The 14,711-nt window shown below is 63.4% G+C and overlaps 3 protein-coding genes across 8 annotated transcripts in view; 2 read left to right on the forward strand and 1 right to left on the reverse strand.

Annotated features, from left to right (window-relative positions):
- Positions 1-3,853, forward strand: part of Zc3h18 (zinc finger CCCH-type containing 18) — a 40,868-nt gene extending 37,015 nt beyond the window's left edge. For all 4 annotated transcript variants that reach the window (XM_013146090.3, XM_023562421.2, XM_023562427.2 and 1 more), the window contains 7 exons: positions 183-326; positions 735-800; positions 1,586-1,746; positions 1,843-2,039; positions 2,223-2,316; positions 2,932-3,028; positions 3,209-3,853. In XM_013146090.3, the coding sequence (XP_013001544.2) occupies positions 183-326; positions 735-800; positions 1,586-1,746; positions 1,843-2,039; positions 2,223-2,316; positions 2,932-3,028; positions 3,209-3,407 (958 nt within the window). In that variant the 3' untranslated portion in view covers positions 3,408-3,853. The remainder of the gene's footprint in view (positions 1-182; positions 327-734; positions 801-1,585; positions 1,747-1,842; positions 2,040-2,222; positions 2,317-2,931; positions 3,029-3,208) is intronic.
- A 123-nt stretch (positions 3,854-3,976) lies between these two features.
- Positions 3,977-7,133, forward strand: Il17c (interleukin 17C). Its single transcript, XM_003460917.3, has 3 exons — positions 3,977-5,455; positions 5,672-6,000; positions 6,134-7,133. Exons 1-3 carry the CDS (start codon positions 5,423-5,425, stop codon positions 6,369-6,371), a joined length of 600 nt encoding a protein of 199 aa, XP_003460965.3. The 5' UTR covers positions 3,977-5,422; the 3' UTR covers positions 6,372-7,133.
- Positions 7,134-7,565: 432 nt separating this feature from the next.
- On the reverse strand, positions 7,566-14,461 carry LOC100732048 (cytochrome b-245 light chain). 3 transcript variants are annotated; one of them, XM_063247803.1, is made up of 6 exons: positions 14,302-14,461; positions 10,005-10,074; positions 9,783-9,857; positions 9,609-9,692; positions 9,017-9,198; positions 7,566-7,867 (listed from the first exon to the last, which is right to left on the reverse strand). In XM_063247803.1, the coding sequence occupies exons 1-6, from the start codon at positions 14,357-14,359 to the stop codon at positions 7,851-7,853; spliced, it is 486 nt and encodes a 161-aa protein (XP_063103873.1). In that variant the 5' UTR covers positions 14,360-14,461; the 3' UTR covers positions 7,566-7,850. The 3 variants fall into 3 exon arrangements, with proteins under 3 accessions (XP_063103873.1, XP_003460956.1, XP_013001535.1); XM_003460908.5 differs by having other exon boundaries at positions 9,117-9,198; positions 14,302-14,460; XM_013146081.3 differs by lacking the exon at positions 10,005-10,074 and having other exon boundaries at positions 9,117-9,198; positions 9,783-9,921; positions 14,302-14,446.
- Positions 14,462-14,711: the final 250 nt, after the last annotated feature.

Raw genomic sequence — 14,711 nt, forward strand, 5'->3', positions numbered from 1 at the left:
GTCCTGTGGGTGGCATTGTTTCCCAGGTGGTGGGCAGCAGTACCAGCTCAGATCCTGGACTCTAGCCATGTCCCAGCCTGGAGGTCACAGGTCACCTCCATGCTTCAGAGCTCCTGGGTGCAGGAGCTGGGACGGTAGCTGGATCCTGCCCAGTCGCACCCTAAGCTCCCCTCTCTCCACAGAGAGAAGTCCTTGAAGAAGCCAGCTCCTCCTCCAGTGCCCCCACAGGCCACCAAGGCTGCTGCCCCTGCCCCGGAGCCCACCAAGCCTGGAGATCCCCGGGAAGCCAGGAGGAAGGAGCGGCAGACCAGGACGCCCCCCAGGAGGTGAGCAGCAGGCTATGGGGCTGGGATGGGGTTCATGTCCTTGGTGCTGCCATAGACCCAGAGTCCAGTTTCCAGAGTCCAGCCAGGGGCATCCTGGCCAGGCCACAGGGGCTAGCAGGCCAAGCCGAGCTCTGCAGCCTGCACCGGTCACATGCGCTTGCTGAGCCTTGGTGTCCCTGGAGCACAGGGTGGGTGACCACTGTCCCTGGAGAGAGAGCATTTGTGGGAGTGCAGGCCTCGGGCTTAATGCTGAGAAGGACCCCATAGGTGCCCACAGGATTTAAGAGAAAGCTACTTCTGAAGGGAGACCGCTGTACCAAATTTACCACGGGTGCAGGCAAGCAGCCAGGGACTATGACAGGGCGGTGGTGGTGCTGGGGCCCTGCGAGCCCAGTCTCTGTGTTCCAGGCGGACACTCAGTGGCAGCGGCAGCGGCAGCGGCAGCAGCTACAGCGGCTCCAGCTCCCAGTCCAGGTCTGTGCACACCCCAGCCCAACAGCCAACCAGGAGGCTCCTGAGCTTTGCTTTTGGCCCAGTCCAGCCTTGGCAAGAACACAGCCCCCCTGGGGATTTAGCTCAGCGGCATAAGCGCCTGCCTTGCAAATGTGCGGTCGTGAGTTTGGTCTTTGGTACCGATAAAAACGAAAACAACACACAAAAAAAAGAACACAGCCCCAGTGCTGCCTTCCCCGCATGGTATCAAAAGTCATGGGAAGCAGTAGGCAGTCTGGGCCAGGGGGTTGGCCCTCCGGTCCTGTGGCCAAACGCTCTCCTTCCTGGGTAGCAGGGATTCCTGATGGTCAGGCTGTTTTAAAGCCTGACCTTTAGGAAAGAGCAGGAAGGGTGGTGCGGCCTGCACACAAGCCCGTTGTGGCTTCCAGGCCCGGGGGAGCCCAATTCAGGCCATCCAAGTCCCTGCAGAGCCTGTGCCCACACTTCCTGATCGCCGCATGCCCCGCCTGGACGAGAAATCACTGTCTCGTCTTTAATTTGCTGCAGGCTAAAACCATCTCCCTTTTTTTCCTTGAGACAGGCTGGCCCCAAACTCCTGGGCCAGAACAGTCCTCTTGATGCAGTTCCCTTCGCCACAGGGGCACCGCTTCTGGTGCGCTCCACGCAGTAGCACTCAGCGTGGCCCTGGCTGTCGCGCTGGCTCAGCCGCCCTCTCCACGCAGCCCCTTTGATCCCCGCAGCCCTAATGTCTCATCCTACGTCCTATGGTCGGAGACTGCCAGGCTCAGCTCTGCTTGTCCACACAGGTCCCTGAGTGTGAGCAGCGTCTCCTCGGTGTCCAGCGCCACCTCGAGCAGCAGCTCAGTGCACAGTGTGGACTCGGAGGATATGTACGCAGACCTGGCCAGCCCCGTGTCCTCAGCCAGCTCCCGGTCCCCCACCCCCGCCCAGACCAAAAAGGAGCGAGGTATGGCCGGGGCCGGGCTGGGTGGTGTGGTGCAGCGTGGGAGCCTGTGTTCAGCTCCCAGTGCCACGGGAGCTCTGACCGCTGTGCCACTGGCAGGAAAATCTAAGAAAGAAGACGGGGTTAAGGAGGAGAAACGGAAAAGGGACGTGTCCGCACAGCCACCCAAGTCGAAGCCCTCAGCCAGCGGGAAGTCCTCGCAGCAGCCCGCAGCCCCCGCCCCTGCGCCCCCTGGGCAGCCCCCACAGGCCTCATTCGTGGCCCACAAGGAGATCAAGCTGACGCTGCTGAACAAGGTGAGCTGGCCAGGTGGCCCCAGTCCATCTCATCCCGCAGCCCAGTCCTGACCCCACCTGGTGTTGCACACCCCGCCCCAGCGTGAACAAGTGACATGCAGAGAATGGGCCATGGTCACATGTGTGTGTGTGTGTGTGTGTGTCCCCGTCCGGCCCCACACGCTCGTGGCTCTGTCATTTCAGGCCGCTGACAAAGGAAGCAGGAAGCGGTATGAGCCGGCAGACAAGGACCGGCAGAGCCCCCCAGCCAAGCGGGCCACGCTGTCCCCAGAAAGAGGTGAGCCTCCCGGGGTGCAGCCAGGTGGGCTGTGTGAGCGGAGCCCCGGGGGCTTCTGAGCTGGATTGGCAGTGAGGGGTCCACACAGGCCTCCCCAGGTGGGCTGCGGCTTGAGTGGGCGCTTTGCTTGGACTGCACAGAGCCCTGGACGCCCCCCAGCACCTGCGGCAAACACGCCGACTGTCTCGCTGTGTTTTTGTTTCATGGGGTTCCTTTGGTTATTGGAACCAGGGTCTGTGTAGCCCGGGCTGTCCTCCACTCGTGATGGTCCTCCGCCCTCGGCCCCTCCGCCCTCAGCCCCAGGAGCGCTAGGATCAGTCCTGCACCACCACACCCACTTCCAAACTACCGTATTGTAATACCACAGCAACACCAGTGAGGCCGGGGGAGGTGATACAGGCTATAATACCACCACGGGGCTGAGGCCAGCCTGGGCTGGGAGCACAGCGAGACTCCGTCTCAACAGAAACGAAAAGCCGGGGACGTGCCTCAGTGGTAGAGCGTCCTGGTGGGTTGCGCCGTCTTGACACCTGCACTGGACTGCTGGCTTAGGGTCCTGCCCCTCGCTGGCCCGTGTGGCAGCCAGAGGGCTCATCTTGCCCTGCCCGATCACAGGTTCCCGGGACCGGAAGTCAGGTGGGAGACTGGGCTCCCCGAAGCCAGAACGGCAGAGGGGCCAGAACTCCAAGGCGCCCGTGGCTCCAGCAGACAGGTGAGTGCTGCCCAGCAGGCCAGCCTCCCCTGCCTCAGGCACTGCGCCTGCGTCTGCCCCAGCAGGCCTGGGCTGGCCGCCCACCCCGGAGGTGCCTGCCTGGCCGGCGGGGAGGGTGCGGGTCAGGCCCCCCGGCCAGGCGCCGTCCCCCAGCGCCTCTGTCTCCCGTCCTCCCTGCAGGAAGCGCCAGCTGTCACCGCAGTCCAAGAGCTCCAGCAAGGTGACCAGCGTGCCCGGCAAAGCCGCGGACAGCGCAGCCGCGGGCAGCAAGGCCGGGAAGGCCAGCACGCTGTCGCGGCGGGAGGAGCTGCTGAAGCAGCTGAAGGCCGTGGAGGACGCCATCGCTCGCAAGCGGGCCAAGATCCCCGGGAAGGCGTAGCGGACTCGGGCGGTTTTTACAGTAGGGTAAGCGCAGCCACTTCGGATTTTGCAGTTCATGTCTTATTTTGGCTGTGATTCTTTTTAAAAATTAAAAAAGAAAAAAAAAAGTTTCTCAGCTGGAAAAGAAGCTACAGGAAGGAAAGATGATGCTGGGTCCGGCTTCCTGAGACTGAACCAGCCCGAGCCGAGTCCGCTGGGCAGCCGGGCGGGCGCCCGGGAACCGCACACACCGCCTGCTGCCCGGCAGCGTCCACGCTGCGTCTCCACTGCAGTCTGATGAGGAACTTCTTCCTTTTATTTGAAGCATCAAATTGTTTTAGTTGATTTAAAAAGGAAAAGAATTCAGAAAAGACCAAAAAAAAAAGGCCGAGGGTGTTGTTGGGGCATCTAATGTGGAGGGTCTTTTTTTGAGGGATCTCCTAAAATAAAATATTTTGATAAGCAGTTTGCTGGCCATGGTGGTGTTCGTGTGTGCTTGCTGGCTCTCATCCTGCCTCTGGCTGTGGCCCTAGACCCCAGGGAGCACTGTGCCTCAGTTTCCCGTCGTGGAGTAGGCCAGGCAGGGTGGGTCGGGATGGCCCCCCACCTGCGCTGACAGCTCCGGCCGTGGCAGGCGGCACCCTGGGACAGCACCAGAGCGGGCGCCGTGCAGCCAGTCCGCGGAGCCCACGGCTGCTCCCACCTGTGTCCCTGTCACAGGCCACGCAGTTTCCTCTCACGTCACCGCTGGCACCACTGCTGGGAACTTCCTGAGCTTCGTCCATGCCACCAGTGGCAAGGACACAGCCATCCATGCCTGCCCCACAAGCACCAGAGCTGCCTCCAAGGCCACTCTGCTGCCACCCTGACCCTGGAAGAAGCTGAGGCCACATGCCTACCCGCTGCCCGCCCGTGCATCTGGTGACAGAACCTCCCTGCAGCCTCAGGCCGGACACCTGTGATGCCATCTCTATCTGCCTGTGTCTTTGCGTCTCTGTCTCTGACTCTGTCACCTGGAGGTGACATTGGTCTGGGCCTCTCAGCCTGTGGTTGCCCAAGACCCCTGCCCCAAGCAGTGCCCCTCGCTGGAGACGGGCGAGGATGAAGAGGGTGTGACTGGGCCCTGTGAGGGCCCAGCATGTGTTGGCACCTGGCCGCCCAGAAACCACTGCTCTGCAGGGACGCTGACCTCAGCCGGCCCACAAGCTCATCCCCGTCCTTTGTCCTTTCTCTGGCCTGCTCTGGCTTTAGGGTGCAGGAGCCGGGACCGGGGCCCCAGTGCCCTGCAGGAGGGAGAGCCCCCAGCTGACTGCATTGGGACACAAGTTTGGCAGACGGTGCTCAGGGCTCATGGGAGGGAACTGGCTTTATGGGATTGGGGTGGCCCCTGACCTGGTACCCTTGTTCTCGTAAGACAAGGGGCAGGCCACTTGGGGTCAGGTGAAGACCACGTGCTAGGAAGGAGTCCAGCAGGGCCTGCAGGAGCCAGTTTGCCGCCCATAGGCCCCGTGAGGGGGTGAGCTCCCTGTCACAGGAGGTGTGCGAGCACTGGCAGGAACCACCTGGGCTCTGGGTCCTTGAGGCCCACCCTGTGTGCCCCCTGCACCCACTTCAGACGGACACAGGCCCACGGGAAGCGGGGACAGTGGTTGGGGGCAGGGAGGGCTCTCAGCATCTGCTTCTGAGGCACACAGGGCATAGGGCCCGGATCCCCGAGTGCACGGTGTGGGGTGGGGGTTGCCGCCCCTCTGCACCAAGCAGGGTCTGGGGTTTGGACAGTGCTAGAGAGACTGAGGACATGCCATCTTCCACGGGCCACCTTCTGGAGTGTCCCTGGGCAGGCCCGAGGGGCCTGGCAGGGCGTGGTCTGCAGCTCGCTGGGGACAGCACTGGGGAAGGAGGAGGAAGTCCAGGCCCGTGGCCCACGCCTCCGGGAGGAAGCCGCCGGAGTTCCCCAGGTGTGGCCCTGGGTATAAGTGCTGGCAGCCTCCCCAGGCTCACACTGGGATCTCGGCAGAGCTGCCGCTACGAGCCATGCCTGCTGCTGCCAGCACCGCCGCCACGATGGTGAGCCCGGCGTCACCGGCCCCAGGACAGGGTGCTGGGAAGGGGTCTGAGAGGGGCATCAGCCACCCTGGCCCTGAGCCTGGTGCTGTGGAGCCCAATTCCCTGGGCCTGCCTCGGTTTCTCTGTCTGCAGAGGGAGGGCTGCAGGCCCTTGTCCCCAGGAATAGAAGCATGGGGCCCTCCTGGCGTCCCTGACCATGCCCTCTCCTGCCCCCAGCTCCTCCCTGGCATCCTGCTTCTGACCCTGCTTCCGGAAAGCCTGGCCAAACGAGACCCTCTTCTCTGGGAGGCCCCACACCTCCATGGGGCCCCACGCTGCTACTTGGCCGAGGAGCTGCCGCACAGTCAGGCGCCCCCACACCTGCTGGCTCGAAGTGCCAGGTGGGAGCAGGCCCTGCCCGTGGCCCTGGTGCCCACCCTGGAGGCGGCCAGCCCTAAGAGGCCACTCGAGGAGCTCCCAGCCAGGACACAGTGCCCCACGCTGAGCCCTGGGCAGGTGCTGCAGGCAGACACCCATGAGCGCTCCATCTCGCCCTGGAGATACCGGTGAGCCATGGCGCGGGCAGGCAGACCCTTCCTGGCCTGGGGTTCAGAGGGCCCCCGGGGAGCCCCAGGACCCCGTCCCCACCATGGCAGGACAGGACGGGCAGCATAGAGCCTTACACCTGTGTCCCCACAGGGTCGACACGGACGAGAACCGCTACCCACGGAAGCTGGCGGTGGCTGAGTGCCTGTGCCGGGGCTGCATCAACACCAGGACCGGCCAGGAGACGGCCGCCCTCAACTCCGTGCCGCTGCTCCAGAGCCTGCCCGTGCTCCGCCGCCGGGCCTGCTCCCCCGGCGCCTTCACGTTCCACACCGAGTTCATCCGGGTGCCCGTGGGCTGCACCTGCGTCCTGCCCAGGTCGGCCCAGTGATGCCAGCAGTCCTGGACTCACACAGCCCTGGAGCACCTCTTATTTATGTCTATTTATTACTATTTATCGCCCGGGTGACCCTCTCTGCCTACGGGGACCATACCTCCCCGTGCCTCCAGGCTTGCTCCTAAGGCTCTCCAGACTCAGTTTACCCTGTCACCAAGAGACTCGGGCTGCAGGGAACTCTCGAGCATCTTGAAGCAGGGGGGAAAGGCCAGGTGTGGCCGCGCATGCCCTGTAATCCCAGCACTCGGGAGGCTGACAGAGGATTGTTTTGAGGCCAGCCTGGGCTGCAAGGTGAGCTAAAGGCCTCAACGGCACAGCAAGACTGTCTCCAAAGACAAAAAAATAAAACTAAGGCATTGTGGGAAAGTGGCTGGCTGTGCCTCTGCCTGGACTCGGGTCTGGGGCTCCGCCACCACGGGGTGGGGGAAAATCCTGGCTTCCTTGCGGTCGTCGGCTTCACCTGGGATCTGGGCTGTTAGAGCTCGAGGGCCTGGGCACGCACCGTGACCCCAACACTCAGGAGGCTGAGGCAGGAGGGTCACCTTGTCGGGCGCAGGCGCTCAACACACCCCGCCCGGGATGATAAGCCCACGCCAGCTTCCACAATGCGTTACGTCCCTAAACTAGCCACCCCGTGCGCACCTCGTGCTCACTCCGTATTCGCCCCGTGCTGACTCCGTGGCAGCTTGTGATTGGCCAGTCAGATATATAAGCCAGAACCCGCCTCAATAAAGTGGCAGTTCCTGTTACCCACAAGAGCGTCCTCTGTCTCATTGGGGGGCTGCGCCGGTCATCACCTGAGTTCAAGGCCAGCCTGGGCTACACAGTGAGACCCATCCCAAAGACCATGACTAAATGGAGGACCCAACCCGAGCCTCCCCTCCTCCACCCTGGCCCCTGCCTGCACAGGCACCCGACAGAGCACACGTGCGCCAGCCCTGAGGCTCGGTCACAGCCGCCCCCTTAGCCCGAGGAGAAACCCAGGCTGCCGGCGTCCCCCAGGGATGCCCAGGGCCTGTGCCCCTGTGCAGATGCCCACAGACAAGGCCCTGATTTCCACCACGGCGCTGGGAGGCTGTGAGATCCTCCCCGCCTGACCAAAGCCCCTTGCCCACTGCCATCTGGGCGAGAGGGTGTGTGGGGTCTGGGTCCCCCACCCACGCCCTTCCCCAGGGAGAGCCACACACACCGGGTTCAACTGTGTTTATTGTGGTGGCTGTGCTGCCCCCTGCAGGTCCTCCAGCAGACGGTGGGGGCAGAGCCGCAGGTGGCTCCAGTCCAGGCCAGGGTCACACCACCTCGTCAGTCACAGGGATGGGGTTGACTTGGGGGTTCCCGCCTGCTGCCACCTCATCTTCATTGGGCTTCTTTCGGGCTTCAGCTGGAGGCCGAGGTGGGGGGTTGCTGGGTGGTGGCTTGATGTCTTCCGCCTGGGGCCGTTCCTTGGGCTTGGACTCGATGGGCAACCACTGCTCACCACGAATGGCCGCCTGGGGACACAGAGGGGAGACCTGCTGCCAGCCGCCACCCTGGCCTCCCGCCCCACAGGGGCCCCAGTGCCAACTCAAGTCCAACTTGCTGAGGGACAAGCGTGCACAGAAAGGTCAAGCAAATGGCCTGAGGCCACACAACCAAGACCTGGGCCACATGGGGGGGGGCGGAGCCTTGGGTTCTCCAGACCCTGGAGGCTGCTTCCAGGTGAAAATCGGAGCCCCACAGCTCCCAGCCTCCTCCAGGGGCCTGAAAGTGACACCTGCTGGCCCTCCCCAGACCCAGAGCCGTCAACACATGCACAAGGCCGACACAGGACCCAAATGGGGAGTCCTGGGCTCCACAGGGGTCTGGCAAATGAAGCAGCTGCTGCCTCGAAGCCATGCAAACCGAGCGCCTGCCGCCCAGCCCACCTCCCGATGCTCCATGGAGAGCTGCAGGGTGAGGAGAAGGCAGAAAGCCGCGTTACAGCCCTCGGTGGGGAGTGCGTGGACAGCACAGACAAGTGAGCAGATGGACAGACAGCCGTCCTGCTGCCGCCAAGGGCTTCACCGGCGAGGCTAGCAGCCTGTCACAGAGGAAGGTCTAGGATGTCCAAGACCTACAGAGGTGCCACACTGAAGCCACGGGGCTTCCAGATGTCGGGTGCAGGAGGCAGGAGGCTGGGCGGGGCTGGCAGGGCGTCGAGGGGCATGGTGCCCAGCAAGGCACAATGTCCTTGGGCCAGCAGTTGGCCTGATTCGCCCTGGGCTGAGGCAGGAGCACTGCACATCTGTGCCCAGCCTGGGGGCTGAGTGCCTCAGCAATACCCTAGCTTGAAATAACATAAAACATGCTGGAGACAGCGCAGTGTGAAGGCTGGCGTTCAGTGCCCAGCACTGCAGAAGGGAAAGGTCACCCTGGGGTGTCGGCGTGTTGGTGACTCCTCCTGACTCAGCCTAGGACTGGAGCAGAGAGCTTTCAATGAGAAAGGGACACTGGCCGGGCCCTCGCCTCGGTGCAAATGTGACCTGGGCCGGTCACGTCACCTCTCCAAGCCCTGCCTCCCTTACCCGTCTACCCACTTGCAGGGCCATGGCATGGCCTCGGGAAGGGAGGGGGCAGCCAGAACAGTCACCACATGGCAAGCTACAACTCTCACCACCCACCTGGCACACACAGCTCCCAGCAGGCACCACCTTCAGAGCCAGCCACCAGGGCCAAGGACAGAGCCGGGGACATCCCAGCGACTGTGAGGGCACCACTCACCAGCAGGTAGATGACACTTGCGATGGCCAGGCACACGGTTCCCAGGATGGTGGCCAGTAGGAAGCCTGCGGGCACCGACAGCCTGGAGGGTGGGTGGGGTAGACAGACCGTCAAGGCCAGGCACAGAGCCACAGGCCTAAGGACCAGGACAGGACAGGCTGTGGGCATCCCCAGGACCAAGAACAGGGGCCAGCCGGCTCTGCCCAGGTCCCGCTCACACAGGTATCTGCCTGGCTGGCACCTTGGCTCCCAGGCCCTGGTCACCAGGTCAACAGGAAGGCAGCAGCTGGGGGGCCTCCCACAGTGCCCAGGAGACCCCACGGGGCCTCACAGGGGCTGCAGGGGAGTCAGGCAAGGGCCACCGGTGAGCCCAGCCTGCACCACGCGAGTGGTGGAGAGCTAGGCTGGGACGGGCTGCCGTCCAGGAGCCTCGAGGTGGGGAAGGTCCTCCAGGTCCTGTCCCTGCCCACCCTGTCCCCCTGCCCAGCTCACAGCAGGTGCAGCACGGCCCGGACATAGTAGTTCCTGGTGAGCGGCCCGAACAGCTTCACCGCGGCGGCCACGTACTTCTGTCCACTGCAGAGGGAAGGCGGGAGGGCCCCTGAGCGGGGTGGCCCCACGCAGCCCCTGCCCCACCCGCTGGCCAGGCCCTGGGCGGCTGCTCACCAGCGCTCCATGGTGGAACCCTTCCGCCTGCGGCCCCGCGGGTACTCCAGCAGGCACACGAGCGCCCCCGCCGCGCTGCCGCCTTGGTTAAGGACCAAGTGGTCCCATGCAGATGGGAACAGCAAGGCATGGCCGCTGCCTGTGGACACACAGCCCAGCAGGGGTGTGCAGAGGCCTGCCCCAGCCCCGCCTCAGCCCGGCCCCGTCTATGGAGAAGGATACATGGAGTAGGCACCGAAGTACCACTGGGCAAAGCGTCCCACGGTGGCCACGATGCCCCCGGCGACGAGGACTGCAGGGAGGGAGGTGGGTTGAGGTGCGGTCATCCGGTCCCCACCTGCCTGGCCCAGCCCCTCCCCTGAGCCACGAGGCCTCACGTGGCCCTGGGATGAGGTCCCCGTGGATATTGGGGTGCCCAGGGTGATGGCACTGATGGCAGCCATGCAGGGTCCCAGGAGCTGCCAAGGGGCAGCCCGGACACAGCCCACTCTGGACCTGCCTGCAGCTCTCTGCCCTGGCACCCACAGACCCTGCCAACTTCTCCCTGCCAGGCTACAGTGCAAGTCTAGCGCCTGCCCCGGCTGTGGATAGGCCTCTGGCCAGCTGGCCCTCCCAGCCCGCTCAGGCTCCACCTGCCTCTCAAGCCTGGTCTCCTGCTGTCCCTCTGCACCCTTTTGGGGGGACGTTAGGGTTTGTCATCTCTTCTGCCTCCTAGAGCAGCGCACACACACAGGTGCACACACATGGGTGCACACACACGGGTGCACACACACAGGTACACACACGCACACCCCGTTCGTAATTTTTTTGGTGCTAAAATAAACATCACAGTTGACAATGTCACAGTGCCCTTTTCCACTAGGGCGCTGGGGATGGAGCAGGGCCCCTCAGAGGCTAGGGCAGCAAGGGAGCTTCTGGCTGACGAGTGGACGGTGTGGGCACCTGACAGCACGGGGGAGGCGAGGTTCCGCTGCCAGGGGCCAACGAACTGCAACACTTCCCTCTGCTGAGACCTGAGCTCCTGGGGACGCAGGGCACAGCTAGCAGCACCGGCTGAGGACCCCACAGCCCCGGAGGCCCTGGGCCCCCTCCTGCGTGGGCAGCGGCTCCCCCTCTTTTACTAATTGCATCGTTCCTACTGCACAAATCAACAGTCTTCTCTCACGAGCACCCCATTCCCCTGGCTCCGGAACACTTCGGTGGCTTCTAGCTTGTGCCTCTCAGGGATAAACCATCACAGCTAAATTTCAACTTTATCCCAGGCAACACTGATCTTAAGACATTTTACTGACTGCAGACAGCTTGGACTACTCTCCTCTTTTGTTCCCTTGGGTTTGTTTTTTGAGGGAGGGTGTCTCTTAGTTCAGGGCCTCCGTCCAGACTGCGGGACTGACGGTGCGCACCACCGCCCCGCGCTGACACTCTCGGGCAGGTGCTTCACGGCTGCTTCTGCTTTCTGCTGACTTACAGGCTTCGCTCAGTTCCCTTTCTCAAGCATCTGTGGTTATATTTTAACACTTCTTTCCCCACATTATGAAATCTTCAGCTGGGAGCTCGGGACGCCCCGCCCCACCCCTGGCTGCCTTCCTGCCCTTTCCGGTCCCCGCGCTGCCATCCTTGTCCCCTCCTGAGCGGCTTGTGTCTGCCCAGTGCCCCGAGAAGGACTCGCACTCCTCCTGCACCCGGGTCTGCCCAAGCTCCTGTGTGTGTCTGCTGCAGGCTTCTCATCCGGGACAGGCTGCCGCCCGCCCGCCCATGGGTTTCCTTCCCTGCTGGCCTGCTTCGGTCCCCGGGACACCCAGTCTCCGTCTGTCCCACAGATGACTTCTCTCCTGGGCCCACAGCCCCACCTCAGTGGGGTGAGAACGCTGGGTCTCTCCCTGTTTGTCCCGTTCGGGAGTCAGCGCTCAGGCTCACTTGGACTTGACAAATTGGTGGCGAAAGAATTTTCAAAGCCAGAGGTGTGTATTTGGTATTTTTCACGTTGAGGGGTACAGAATGTCAAGGCACTCACTATTTGATCTTTCATTTTAAAAACAATTCCCAGGGGCTGGGGATTTAGCTCAGTGTTTTAAGTGCCTGCCTGGCAAGTGTGAGGTCATGAGTTTGATCCCCGGTACCCACAACACAACAAAACAAAACAAAAATCAGTTCCCAATAATACTTCACCTTACTTGCTTCAAAGTCCCTCTTCAGGGAGCCGCGGGTGGACGGGCTTTAGCACATTATTCTCGCCATGAAAGTACTCATTCGCTATTTACGGTCGGTATCTATTCACCAGGGCTCCCCCCAGCATCCCGAGTCTTTCCAGTGGTTCTTTCCCGGTTCTGACCCCGCACCTGACACATGCTTTCCGGGTCCTGCCGGTGTCTATGGAGGGTGCTGAGAAGTCTGTAGTCTGACCTAGTTTTCTCTTTTCTTAACGGTGTGATTTCATTACGGTTTACCCAGGGAGGGACTCCATTCCATTTGCTCTGAAAGGACTTTGCTTTCTCTCCGAGCTGAACATTTACCTATTTCCGCTCTTGGCGGACACACACCCCTGGGGACCCCACTCGGACCCGGTTCTGATGGCCTTCTCTGTCATCCTCCTCACTGTGATCTTTCTTTGCTACTGTACATTGATGATTTCCCTGCTGGGACCAGCAGCCCCGCCTGGGGGTGGTGAGGACGCTGGGGACCTCACCCGCTCTGGTGTCTGAGCCCAGTGCACTTCCTCCTGCCCAGCAACCCGCGCTTCCTGTGCCACGCCTGGGCCTGGCTGAGGAGGCCTCCCCAGGCCCGTTCCCCTTCCCCCGCCTGGGCCTCTTCTAGGCCTCCAGGTGAAGCAGCCCTGGGAAGAGCCCAGTGTCTCCACACTGATGCTGCGCAGCTGGTCACCCTTCCCAGCCAGAGTCCACCTGGGCAAAACCCGAAGCTCCCCCAACACAGGGAGCCAGACCCTTCCACAAAAACCAGCGCACCCCTGGCATCCCCAGGCTGTGGGCCCTGCTCCCCACCACTCTCCTCCTCTCGCTGGCCACTGGCTCAGCTGTAAATGAATTTCCTGGCTGCTGGATGAGGCGGGCAGGTGCCTGCTGGGCGAGCCTTCTGCTGTCTTAGGGGTGTCAAACCCAACACCCCCCCCCCGCACACACAGCATGTCCACAGCAAGATGGGGTGAAGACACTCGGGTTCAGAGGTGGCCTGAGGGCTCACCCCCCTGCATGCGACAGGCAAAGGCATCCATTGTGCAGTTAACTGGGGACAGGCCGGACGGGTGTTTTAGGAGAATGCAACTAACTGACCCTGTGCTGTCCCAGAAGGGAAGGGGCAGCCTCCCCGCTAGGGAGCATCGGCCAAGGCCCCAGGGCCCTTGGCCAGGAAGAAGGAAGAGGACCAAAGAGCCCAGGCAGCCCCAGGGCCCAGCACTGGGAATCTGGCTTCCACTCCGCACTGTAAGCCCTGGAAGGTGTGAGCAGGGAGGTGAGGTAGGCTGACCACACAGATCTAGGAGAACCTGCTAGGGCCAGGCAGGGGCCTCCACTGAAGGGTCATGGGAAGTCAGCAAAAGGACCCACTGGGCGCAGCATCCCGGGAGCCCTTCCAGCGAGCTGTCCCACAGGATGGGGATTGGGCCATAGCCCCTGGCTTGGATGGGATCCCAGGGCCAGCCTAGAGGTGCACACGGGAGGGACCCGGCCTGCACTGTGTCCCAGCTCTGGCACTAGTTATGCGTTATCCTCCACTTCCTGGAGGGGATTTTTGCAGGAAGTGCAGCTGGAGAGCAGAGCATGGCCTACCACCAGGCAGGTGACAATCCCGTGGCAGGGGGACAAGAGGAGAACTGTCTCAACTGGCCCTGAGCCCCACCACCCAGACGCAGGTCAGGGGTGGGAGGCTGGGCCCCACCTGAACTGCAGGATGCACACCCGAGGGCTTCACCAAACCCAGGGTGCAGGGCCAGGCTGGGCTGACTCCATCTGTGTCCTGGTCACTCACTGGGATGAGTGGCCAGGGTCCTCCTGCCAGGCTCCCAGGAGACAAAAGGTTCAGGTTAGCTGAAACCCTCCTGCTTCCCGTCCCTCCAGGTGTGCTGGCAAACTGCCGCGCACAGGGTCGGGGTACACTGGCCTTGGGGTGGTAGCCAGCACCTGTGGAATCCTAGTCTCCTCCTGCACCCGGGCCCCAGACGAAGCCCAGGGCTCTGAGAAGGGGCGCCCCACCACCATCGCAGACCGAGGGGAGCCCCCGGGGTGCCATCAAGCTGGGTTTCTCAAGCGGGGCGGGGTAGGGAACTGCCCGGAAACCGCGGCTGAAATTCCTCTTCGCGCCGCACTTCCTCCCGCGGTCGGGGAGCGGGGCGCCGCGGCAGGGCGGCCTCTCTCCGAGCTCCAGCTGCAGGCGCAGCCGCCCGACCTCAACCCGACCCGACCCGGACGGCGCGGCGCCCCTCGGCCGCCCTGGCCCAGACCCGCCGCCCTCCCCGCGGCCAGCGGCTGCCCGAGCCCTGCAGGGCCCCGGCTGCCCGCGCACTCACTCAGGCCGGACGCCAGAGCCTGCTCGTTGGCCCACATGGCCCACTCGATCTGCCCCATGGTGCCGACCTCCGTGCGCTGCACCAGCTCGGTGCTGAGCTCCGCGGCTGCCACTGGCCCTGCCGGCCCCGCCCTCCCGCCGGCCCCGCCCTCCCGCCGGCCCCGCCTTCCCCGCCCAGCGAACCCGGAAGCCGCCTGCGGGCCGGGCCTTGTGGGTCAGCAGCAGCCTGGATCCCTGGAGGACTTGCCCGAGGGAGGGCACGGCAGGCCACGCAGGGCCAGGGCACCCGGAGGAAAGGCGATCCCAGTGCCCCGGAACTTGGCAGACGGAGCCCCCTGCTTCGGGGGTCACGGGCGACCGTCCCCGCTGTGCGCTGCGCAGGAAACAAGCAGAGGTGGTGGTCTCCACCAC

Source organism: Cavia porcellus, unplaced genomic scaffold, assembly GCF_034190915.1.
Source record: "Cavia porcellus strain 051 isolate PalLab524CR breed Dunkin Hartley unplaced genomic scaffold, mCavPor4.1 scaffold_4, whole genome shotgun sequence".
In the NCBI taxonomy this organism is placed as follows: Eukaryota; Metazoa; Chordata; class Mammalia; order Rodentia; family Caviidae; genus Cavia; species Cavia porcellus.

Excerpts from the sequence above, each read along its gene's own strand:
- Il17c (XM_003460917.3), top strand. The coding sequence starts at position 5,423 with ATGCCTGCTGCTGCCAGCACCGCCGCCACGATG. Across the intron at positions 5,456-5,671 it reads CCAGCACCGCCGCCACGATG|CTCCTCCCTGGCATCCTGCT; the intron begins GTGAGCCCGGCG and ends TCCTGCCCCCAG. Across the intron at positions 6,001-6,133 it reads ATCTCGCCCTGGAGATACCG|GGTCGACACGGACGAGAACC; the intron begins GTGAGCCATGGC and ends GTGTCCCCACAG.
- LOC100732048 (XM_003460908.5), bottom strand. The coding sequence starts at position 14,359 with ATGGGGCAGATCGAGTGGGCCATGTGGGCCAACGAGCAGGCTCTGGCG. Across the intron at positions 9,693-9,782 it reads GGTTCCACCATGGAGCGCTG|TGGACAGAAGTACGTGGCCG; the intron begins GTGAGCAGCCGC and ends TTCCCTCTGCAG. Across the intron at positions 9,199-9,608 it reads CGGGCCGTGCTGCACCTGCT|GCTGTCGGTGCCCGCAGGCT; the intron begins GTGAGCTGGGCA and ends CCCACCCTCCAG.